The 11,636-nt window shown below is 43.5% G+C and overlaps 1 protein-coding gene across 1 annotated transcript in view; it reads left to right on the top strand.

The window, feature by feature from the left end:
• The first annotated feature begins 194 nt into the window (after positions 1–194).
• The window catches only part of DIRC2 (disrupted in renal carcinoma 2), a 107,920-nt gene continuing 96,478 nt past the window's right edge, over positions 195–11,636 (top strand). The window contains exon 1 of the mRNA XM_006884232.1: positions 195–670. Coding sequence (XP_006884294.1) covers positions 322–670 — 349 coding nt within the window. The 5' untranslated portion in view covers positions 195–321. The remainder of the gene's footprint in view (positions 671–11,636) is intronic.

Below are 11,636 nucleotides of genomic sequence, written 5' to 3'. Positions count from 1 at the left end.
GTCTCTGGGAGTTTCCCCTTCCTCGGGCTCAGTCCTCAGCTCTCTGCCTTTTCAGCTCCACCCTGTCTTCGATTCTCACCCCAGCTCCTCTGCTCCCAGCACAAAGCGCAGGGGCAACACCTGGCCAGCACCTATCCTCCTCCGGCCCCGCCTCCCCTCCGCGATCGGCTCGGGCAGCGCAGGCGCAGCAGGCAGCCGGCCGCGAGGCCGAGGGCGAGCGAAGCGGGCGCAGCCACCACCTCCTCCAGCCGCTCCTGCGCGGGGCTGTTTGGCGGCGACACGGACCTCCCCAGGCAGAGGCCCTGCGGGTCGCGCGTCGCCATGGGCTCGAGCTGGAGCAGCGAGGAGGAGGAGCGGCAGCCGCTCCTGGGGCCGGGGCATGGGCCTAGGCCGGGAGCTGTCTGGAGGAGCCGGGAGGCGGCGGCGGCCGCTGTGCTGCCGGCGGCGGTCCCGGGTCCCGGGCGGGTGTACGGGCGCCGCTGGCTGGTGCTGCTGCTCTTCTCGCTGCTCGCGTTCGCGCAGGGCCTGGTCTGGAACACCTGGGGCCCCATCCAGAACTCGGCGCGCCAGGCCTACGGCTTCTCCAGCTGGGACATCGCGCTGCTGGTCCTGTGGGGGCCCATCGGCTTCCTGCCCTGCTTCGCGTTCATGTGGCTCCTGGACAAGAGAGGTAAGGGAGTCGCGGGCGCGCCAGCCGGCGCTGTCACTCCCCGAGGGACCCCGAGCCCGCTCGGCCTCCAGCCCGGCGAGCCGTCTCCTCCCTCCGTTTGGTTTTAGGAGTTGTTTGAGGTAACAGAGTGTTCTTGGCTTCCACGTCCTGGCAAGAACCTTTCATCCCTAAAGAGACAAACACGGAAAGCACCTTTAAATATTGATGTTTTTACCAAGGCTCCCTGTCCAGTGCGCAACACCAGGGATTAAGCAGTCTCTAAAAGTTCAAGGTTTTGTCTCGTGTGGACATAAGAGCATCCTCATGCACGAGAGTTATGTATGGTTTTTACAGCGTGGAGGCTGGAGGGGGAAACCCAAACAACACAACCAAAAGCCAATGACTGATGTTTTGGCTTCAAAGGGATTTGGAAATGTAGAGGGGCAGGACATAGAGTGATGATGCCCAGATGTAAGGAAATGAGTTGGCTTTGCATAATAGGTGACTCCAAACCAGGAAGAGCGATTGGGAAACTCATCGGACACTTTGGTTTCATGGCAGCTTTAAAGTGTGCACTTGCAATTTGGTGTTTTTCTCAGTTTTATGATTTGACTAGAGCTGGGAGATAAAAGACTCATAAATAGACTTGATAGACTTTACAAAGACTGGCTAGTTTGATTTTGTGAAGGGAAAAAAATTCTAAGAATGAATGGTAAGACATTGACTTATATGAAAAACTAAAAAACTCATTGCTGTGGAGTTGAAACCGACTCATAGCTGACTTTCCAGTGGTTTTCAGAGGCTGTAAACCACATTGGAGGAGATTGCCCATCTTTCTCTTGGCAGAGCCATTGGTGGATTCAAACTGACAGAGAGGCTTGGTCATTGAGTTACTAGTTCTCCCTACAGACTGCTCCACCAGAATTCCCTTTCCTAGCATGTGTTGTTATGTGCCCTTGAGTTGGTACTAATGCCTACCTGACCCTCCAGTAGGTTTTCAGAGGCTGTAAATCAAGCACACAGCAGGAGATTGCCCATCCTTCTTCTATGGAGCAGATAGGGGATTCAAACACTCTACCTTTGGGTTAGCAATATAATTCCTTACCCACTAGGCTGCTGAACTCCCTCTTCCTAACATAAAACACTCAAATATTTCTAATTGCTGTATTAGATTAATAGAGACCTGTTAGTAGAAGGCACTCTTATCTCCATTGTTATTTCACAGTAATCTATGTGGAAAAGACTGAGGAGTGTCTTGAACATGAGTTCATTAAAGAACAGCAAACAGTATGATACAGCTACTGAAAAAAAGGGAAGGACTGTTCTAGGAATAGCAGCATAGTACTCAGATCAAAAGAAAGCATTTGATAAGCTCTGTACAAATGTCTAGTTATGAGTATTAATTAGAACTGCCATCCAAACAGATATATGCACACCCATGTTTTATTACTGCGTTATTTACAATAGCAAAGAGGTAGAAGCAACCCAACTGCCCATCAACAAGCAAGTGCGTAGAAAAACTATGTTATATACATCCACATGAAGAGCATTTTTAAATATTGATGTTTACTAAGGCCACCTGTCCACTGTGCAACACCAGAGATTATGTGATCTCTAAATGTTCAAGTTTTTGCATCATGTGGACATCAGAGCATCTCCATGCACCCACTACATAGCACTGAAAGACAATAACTCATAAAATATTACACAACATGGGTGACCCTGGAAGGCATTATGCTGAGTGAAATACCTCAGTCACTTCATAGCCCTACTGTTGTAAATCAGGTCGGAGGGTTGGGAGGAGAATAGAATTAAGAGTGGATAATGAGCATTGAATTGGGACAGATGAAGGAAAGAGCTGTTTAAAAGGAATATGTGATTAGACATTATATGTACAACAACAGCCCAGAATATAAGGTACATTACAAACAGGATTGGGGAAATGAGGAGGAGGTAATTGTGCAACAGTGAATAAATTTTTTTTTAAGTGAACTGCTGAAAAGGGAGAAGGGAAGGATAGGGGTAAAATGTGCAACAATGAATGAATGAAAATCCAACTTTCCTGTAAAGTTCCAGTAATATCACAATTAAAATAAAAACTTTTATTAAAAAATAACGAAAAAAGGTGAAGATGACATTAAAAATCATGTAAGACAAAATAAAATGAATAGGTGAAGTTTCATGAAGAATCTTGAGGCAGAATGTAAGTTACGTGGTGACTAAGTAAAGTTAGGACTAGACTACATATAGGTAGGAAGAATGAAGACAGAAGACCTAAAGAGAGCAAAACTATAAACAGATATGACTCATCGCAACCCAAGGAAGAGTCTCCTAACAATTGAAGGTATCCAGTCTTGGAAAGGTGTATGTAGATACAGAGATTTCAGGTAGAGTAAATACTTGTGCAGAAAATGTGTGCTTTATAATCACAGTTCTACTCTAATGCGCTGGAAGCTACTAAAAGTAAAAAACTTCATTGCTTTTGAGTTGGGACGTAAGAGGAGATTGATTATCTTTCTCCCTCAGTACCAGTGGATTTAAAGCACCAGAGAGAGTTGGTTAAGCTCTGGATTAGCGGCATAGCTGCTTGCAAGCTACATCCCCAGAGCTCCCTGGGGCCACCATAAATTGGGTGAACTCAAGAGCAGGTGGTGGTGGTGGTATGCCAGAGACCAAAGAATGGCTTCTTGTGTTGTATGAAGGTGGTGTTGGCTTTTGTATTGTAGAGCTATTTTTGTTTGCATTTAAACCAAATTTTAGATTTTATTAATATTTTACCCATTAAGAAAACAAAGATTTTTAACACTGGATTGATAGGCAGCATCATGATAGATGGAGAGAAGATTGAAACTGTTAACAGCTTCATCTTACTTGGATCCACAGTTAACACCCTTAGTACCAACAGTCAAGGAATTAGGAGAGGTATTGAACTGGGAAAGTCTGCAGTTAGGGACCTCTCCAAATTATTGAGGAATAATAATACCAGTTTGAGGACTAAGGTGCATCTGATTCAGACCATGGTGTTTCCAGTTACCTGCTATGCATCTGAGAGCTGGACAGTGAATAAGAATGACAGAAGAATTGATGCCTTTGAGCTATGGTGTTGGAGAAGAGTACTGAACCATCCAATGGACTGTCAGAAGAACACACAAATATGTCTTGGAAAGGGTGCTGCCGGAGTGCTCTTTAGAGGCAAAGATGGTAAAGCTTTGCCTTACATACTTTGGGCATGTTGCTAAGAGAGGGTGTTCCTTGGAGATGATGCTCGGAAAGGCAAAGGGTCAGCAAAGGAAAGACCCTCATCCAGGTGGATTGATGCAGTGACTGCCATAGTGGGCTCTAATGTATCAGGAAGTGTGAGGATGGCACAGGGTTTAGATTTGTTGTTCATCATATTGCTATGTGTTGTTCTCGACTTGATGGTACCTAACTACAGTATTTTACCAATTTTTCCACTAATATCTGTTTCCTGCTTCAGAATTCAGTCTCCGGTTCCACATTATATTTAGCTGTTATTTCTCCTTGTTGATTTTATTATTATGTGCCATCTAGTTGGAATGAACTCATAGCTGACCCTCCAGCAGGTTTTCAGAGGCTGTAAAACACATGAGAGGAGATTGCCATGTTTCTCCCCTGGAGCTCCTGGTAGATTTAAACGGCTCACCTTTGGGTTGGCAACACAGGTCTTTACCACGAGGCCACAAGCGCTTCTTAATTCTCCTTAGTATCCTTCAGTCTGTGACAGTTCATCAGTATTCTTACAACGTTGGCCGAATAGAGAGGGAAATGTTGCTTTGTCATTTCCCTTTATTTATCTTTTTAATCAAGAGCATTTTCCAGTGTAATACAGTAAGTTAACCAGCCTTGGTTTTGTGGTAGGGAAAAAAGTTCTTATTTTTTTAATCACTGAAACTATACTTGTATCTATTATATATGATCAGATAACATGAGATTAGATGCTGTAATAGTTCTTTAATAGTTCCTGTAATTCTGTGTTGAACTATTATACTCCCTATTGCTTGAAGCAGTAAGAAATAATTTCTGCCTTTCAAGAAGTGATTTTCCTTTTTTGTAGAGGGTCTGTCTCCTTGAAGGAAAAGGTAATACAGTTTTCTGTGCTGGCTCTCCTGTTGGAGGTATCTTCTCTCCACACATAGAAAGCAGGTCTTCAGCATCTGTGGGTGGTAAGGTATCTTGACCCTGAAATACAGGTGCCAGGGATTTCCTCAGCTTAACAGAGAAGACTCTCCTGAGATAGATTGTATACCTCGTTACCACCGAAGGAGACAGAAAAGGATCAACTAGTGGTACACTGATTGAAGTACACAACTGCCACTTGCATGTTGAGCATTTTGAACCCACCAAGGACCACAGCCTTCAATATGGATTACATTTCAGCATCAAGAAAACAAAAGACTTCGCCACTGGGCCAACGGGCCACATCATGATAGATGGAGAAATGACTGAAGTTGTCAGTGATCTCATTTTGCTTGGATCAACTGTCATCATTCTTGGGACCAGCAGTTACAAGATGTATTACACTGAGCAAGTCAGGGACCTCTCCAGAGTGCTTAGGAACTTACGTCAGCTGGAAAACTAAAGGCACACAAGCCTGTTGAGGCCATGGTCTTTTCAGTCACTTGCTATGCACCTGAGGGATGACACAAGAAGAATTGATACCTTTTATGTTGGAGAGGAGTACCGAATGTCCCATGGACTGCCAAAAGAACAAATAGATATGTCTTAGAAAAAGTGCAGATAGAGTGCTTCTTGGAGGTAAATATAGTGAAGCTTCATCTTTCAGACACTGGACATATTGCTGGGAGAGGCTGTTCCTTGGAAACGGACACCATGCTTGGAAAGGTGGAGGGATGGTGAAAAAGAGGAAGATCCCAATCAGATGGGCTGACACACAGTGACTGCAGCAGTGGGCTCAAGTGTGTCAGAGATGATGAGGATGGCACAGGATAGGACAAGGTTCAGGTCTGTTCATGGGGCATTAGGAGGTGTACTCAGTAGCACCTAATAGCAGTTGACTGCTTTGCAGGAGGAAGATGTGACGGTCTGCTACTATAAAGATCACAGCTTTGGAAACTGGGGTGCAGTTCCACTCTGTCAGTAGGGATGCTGTGCATCAGAACTGACTTGATGACAAGGTTTTTTTGGTTTGTTTTCTTTTTCTTTTTAGGGGATAGGAAGAAAACCAGAGGTAGTATGCCCTCAAAGCCAAATAAAATTTCAAGAAGGTAATAGGAACCAAATATGAGTTAGGATTAGAGATAATAGACCCCACAGAGCCTGCATATCCAGAAAACAACAACAACAACAAATGAAATATTTAGGATGATCATCTCAGCTCAGTGCTGTCAAGGTGGAACTGACTCATAGCTGGTTCTCCAGCAAGTTTTCAGAGACTGTTAAATTGCAGGGGAGAATGTTGCTCATCCAATGGAGCTGCTGAAGGATTCAAACTACCTGCCTTTGAGTTGGCAGCACAACTCTTTTACCCACTAGGCCACCAGAGCTCCTTTTTTTTCATGTGATAGATGGTGATAAATACTTTGGAGGAAAATGAAGCAGAGTAAGGGAACTAGGGAATGTGGTTTGGGAGTATTCTGTTTTATTTGGATGTTGTTGTTGTTGTTATGTGCCATCGAGTGTCCTGCGAGTCATAGCGACTATATGTACAACAACCTCTAACCCTGCTCTATTGTGTGCCAATCTTACTGTCTCTGATAGACCTACCCCCATTACCTCAGTCACTGAATCAATCTATCTCATTGAGGGTCTTCCTCTCTTGCATTGTCCTTCCACCCTCCCAAGGACTGGTCCCTCCTTGCAACGTGTCCAAAGTATATCAGGTGGAGCTTCAGAAACCTTGCCTCCAAGTAGTAGCTTGGCTTCACCTTCTCTAGGACAAACGTGTTTGTTTTCTTAGGAGTCCATGATATATTCAGAACTCTTTTCCAGCACCACAGCTCAAAGACATCAGTTCTGCTTCTGTCATCCCTAGTCATTGTCCAGCTTTCTGATGCATAGCAAGTATTTGCAAAGACTATGGCCTGAATCAGGCACACCTTAGTCTCCAGACATCTCTGCTCTTCAGTACTTTGAGAGGTCTCTGACAGCAGACTTTCCCAATGCAATTCGTCTTTTAATTTCCTGGCTGCTGGTGCCAAGCGTGTTGATTGTGGAGCCAAGCAAATCTAAGGCTGTTAACAGTCTCAGTTCTTCATGGTCTATCATGATGCTGCCAGTCAGCCCAGTGGTGAGAATCTTTGTTTTCTTGATGTTGAGCTTCAATCCATATCGAAGACTACAGTCCTTGATCTTCTATGACTCGTCCACAGTCTTCTGTTAAGGAAGATCTCTTTTGATTAGGTTTTTGTGACTAGAGACCTAAAGGAAAAAGAAAGCCTTTCATGTCAATTCTGAGCAAGACTGTTTGGGACAAAGTAAATGGCAATGACTCAGATCCTAAACTTGTTTGGCACCTCTAGAAAAGAACTATAAAGTGTGTATGGTTGAAGTAAATCCGGTGAGGGAGACAATAATAGGAAGTCAGAGAGGTGGGTGTAGGCGAGCTTACACAGGGTTTCAAAGTCTATTGGAGTTGGCCCTGACTGTTGGAGTTGCTTTGTTTTGAGAGCAAGGCTCAAGGCAGGGAGACCAGTGAGGAAGTTAGTAAACTAACCCAGATGAGAGCTGCTGTTGACTTGCAGCCAGTGTGATAGTAGTGGAAGATTTGAATCATAGTTAACCAAAAACCCCAAACCCCATATCAATCTAATCTATTGTGACCATACAGGACACAATAAAACTACCCCACGGTTACAGAGCTGTGAATCTTCATAGAAGCAGACAACCACCTCCTTCTGCTAAGGCATGGCTGGTGGACTCAGAGGATGATTGACCTTTCAGTCAGCAGCCAAGCGCTGAACTACTGCATCACCAAGTCTCGTGAGAAGTGTCCAGATTCTGGGTGTGTTTTGAAAGCTTTTGTTGATAGAGTGAGTATGACCTTTGAAAGAAGGCTCTAAAATGTTTCTCAGGTCTTTTCTCTTCCTACATGGTTTCTGTGAATCAGAACCCACTCCATGCTGGTGATTTTGTGTTGGAGTTGGGAAAGCAGACCTGTGATTTGCTGAGATGTGGAAAGATTGTTGTGGACAGAGCAGGTTGGCGGCAGACAGCATGAAGACCAGGAGATTGAAATGCCAGCTTGGTATCCAAGTCGACAGTTAAATTTTCAGTTCAGTTACAAATAGGGAGTTTAGGAGTAAGCTAGAGAGAAGCTGAACTTTAAATTTGAGAGTTGTTAGCCTTTAATAGTAATACTAAAGAACGTCTAAATGAATTTCAAGTCTTGAGTCTGGGTGAGATCTCATGTAGCTGGTGAAGAGATCTGAGGACTGAGCTCTGGGCAACTCCCAGCATTTAGACATTGGGTAGGCAAGAAAGAGCAACTAATGAAGACCCAACGTAGGACTTTGGACTCAGCAGCAGTGTTGTCTGTGTAGTTTATATGAACCGTCTCAATAGAGTGGAATAGGTGGAAGTGATTTCAAAACAGAAAGCAAGGAGAACTGGAGATAGTATAAATGTTTTATTCCAGAAGTTATGTTATAAGGCAGCAGAGAAAAGGGAAGATAGGTAAAGGGAATGTGGAGTTGAGATTTTTTCCCATTGTTTTATGTTTTTACATGTCTAGATATCGACATTATTCAGGTACACTTTGCTGGGATTTGTGTGCATGCTCGAATTTGCTTTTTTAATTTTGTTATTTTTTTACTCATTCACATACTTTGTGTTTTATCCATGAATATTGTGTGTTATACTATCATTCAGATACATTGTATTTTATATAACTGTATTTTTTTTTTCTCCTTCTCTCTCCTTTTTTATGCCTGCTAACAGATGTTGTGGGGTTTCTTTAAACATGAATGCTATCAAAGCATATCTCTGTAATGCATGTTGACAGGAGGCAGCCTGTCTCTATAAAGTGACATCATTCTGGGAAAAGTGGAGGGTTACAAAAAGAGGGAAAGATCCTCAACAAGATCGATTGACACAGGGACAGTAATAATGGGTTTGAACATATTGTTAGGATGGTACAAGATGCGGTAAGGTTCAGACCTGTTGTTTATAAGGTCTCTATGAGTTGTAGTTGATTCAGTAGTTGAGCACCAACAACAGCTACATATTCAGTACCAACCAACCCCTTGTCCTTAAGTTGATTCATATTTCCCCTGTAGGAGAGCGTAGAAGTGAATCTTTACAGAAGCAGATGGTCAAATCCTTCTCCTGTGGAGGAGCGAGTGGATTCAAATCAGCAACCATTTGGTTAAGCTGTTTAACCATGTGCCATTTGGGCTCCTTAAGAATTAAGGAATTCAGTCCTTGTTGTTACATCAGAACCAACTCTTAGCTGGCCCTCCAGCAGGTTTTCAGACCATGAATCGCAAGAGAGGAGATTGCTCATCTTTCTCCCACAGAGCAGCTGGTGGATTAGACCCATATGCCTTTGGGTCAGCAGCCCAATGCCTTACCACTAGGCCACCAGAGCTCTCTAATGGATTCAGCAGAGAGGAGGAGGTTGATGATGCTGGAGGGAGAGAGAAGACCTGCCAAAGTCAGGTCCTTGAGTAAGCAAGAGGAGATGGGATCCTTCATAGATAGACAGGTTGGCCTTAAATTGAAGCATTAACAGTTAATTCTTAAATCCTAAAGGGAGAATGAGAACAGTTGAGTCTAAAAAAAAAAAAAAGAACAGTTGAGTCTTCAGCAATATAAGACTTAGGATGGCTTACCTCTCCTGTGCAGTCAAAAGTCCGCATTTAATTTATTATTGACCCTTGAGCAAATAGAATTAGAACTGTGCAAATCTACTTTTTCCCTTCGGCTTTTTGTTGTGGATTTTTTTAAAGTTTACAGAGTGGAGCCACTTTCTGTTTAACAAATTATATATATTTGGAGTGAAAATTTATAGAGAAAATTGCTTTTCCATTCAAATACACACACACACACACACACACACACACACACACACACACATTTGTTGCAGTCCCTTGCAAGGGCCTTCTTTTTCTTTTTCTTTTTTTGAGGGCCTTCTGTGTGAATTTCTTTTTTCTGTTGGGGTTGCAGTAAGCTCTAGTGTTGTGAGTGCCCACTTAGATGCTGTGTGTTGCTAGTCGTCTCCGAGTGAACCGTTTGTTAAATTATACATGAAAGATGAGCAGCACACGCAGACACACAGCATCACACAGGACGTCAGCACATTGTGGAAACACTTGAGCGCACTTTAGTGTTTTGGTTCGTCGAGTCGGCTCCAACTCAGAGGGACCCCAGTCCCACAGAACGGAACACGGCCTGATCCTTTACTCTTCTCATAGTCTCTGCTGTGTTTCAGTGCATTGTTGTAGCAGTGTCAGTTCATCTGCTTCAAACCCTCCCCCTATTTCACTGACCCACTATTTCCCAAGTGTGATGGCCTTCACCTGGGACTGGTCCCTCTTGACCACATACCAAAGACGTCATGCGACCCTCACTTCTAAGAAGCATTCTAGCTGCTCTTCTAAGACTTTTGTCTGTTCTCTTGGCCTTCCATTCAGTTAATTCAGTATTCTTCTCTAACATCTCAATTCAAAGACCTCAGTTCTTCTTCAGTCCTCCCTTATTGTCCAGCTTTCTTTCATGTGTATATGAAGCAATTGAAAATGATTACAAATAGTGACAAGGTAGGGGGAGTCCTCATCTAAGTGTATCTTTCACAGTTTAAATATGTGTTGCTCAAATATAAACAGAACAATAGATAATAGGGAGCTCTGGTGGCTTAGTGGCAGGAAGCTAAACTGTAATTCCAAAGGCACTTGGTTCAAATCCACCAGTTGCTCCACATGAGAAAGATGGACAGTCTCCTCCTGTGTAATTAGTTGCCTTTGAAAACCCGCTGGAGGGTCATATATGGGTTGGTGCCAACGCAGTGGTACAAAGCAACAGCAGCATAGATAACAGGTGGTGGGAGCTTGTGATTATGATCTTTGCTTGTATTCCTCACAAAATAGGAAACAGACACCATGAAAGTCATCTTTGTAAAGCTCAGAAGCAAGCCCCAGGGTTGTTTTCCTTCACCCTAACATGTGGCCTCTTTCTGCCACTTGAGTGACTACGCTCTCCTGGCGCTCTCATCTTTATTCCCCCTTCTTTTTCTCTCTTTCTATTTATTTATAAATTTTTTTTAGTTAAACAGTGATTTTATTGCTCAAATACATAAAGACAAATTTATGCACCCAGGGCAGAGGCTGTGGATGATTCATATTTCCAATTGGGGGCAGAAACTCTCTTTGTCTGATAGTATTGAACCAGCCAGTGAAATCGGCTTTCAATCAGGATCAGACGGAATTTAGCATCATTCTCCTTTCTGTTCCTTTCAAGATGCTTTTGAACAGCAACAGCTTTCTTAATTAAATGGTAGAGATCCCCAGGAAGATCAGGAACAAGACCTTTGGACTTAAGGATTCTCAGGATTTTATTGCCTGTCACAAAACGCACTTGTCCAACACCATGTGAGTCTCTGAAGGAGTCCGACCCTTGGCTAGTTTGTAGATCTGCTCCTTCATGTCGTCAGATGTCAACTTCAGCCAGGTGGGGACGCTGTGGTGCTAGGGCAGAGCCGACTGGAACAAGCCCTTCCTGGGAGCATGCATTAGACCCTTGATGGCTCAGGCAATGAAAAAAAAGCCTCTTTTTTATTTTAATGAAAGTTTATAGAGACTTTGAATTTCCATTCATTCATTGTTGCACACTTTCCTCCCTGCAACCCCTCTCCCCCAGTTACCTTTTCTTTTTTTAAAAAATACTCTCTCTCTTTTGGCTCAATGTCAAGAAGACAAAGATTCTCACCACTGGACCGATTGGACCATCAAGATGGATGGTGAAGAGATTGAGATTGTTCACAGCTTTAGTTTGCTCGGCTCCACGGGCAACA

This window comes from Elephantulus edwardii, unplaced genomic scaffold (genome assembly GCF_000299155.1).
Source record: "Elephantulus edwardii isolate Elephantulus edwardi_28Jun2011 unplaced genomic scaffold, EleEdw1.0 scaffold00032, whole genome shotgun sequence".
Lineage (NCBI taxonomy): Eukaryota > Metazoa > Chordata > Mammalia > Macroscelidea > Macroscelididae > Elephantulus > Elephantulus edwardii.
Note: the sequence above shows the minus strand (reverse complement) of the source record. Positions and strands in the feature narration are given on the sequence as shown.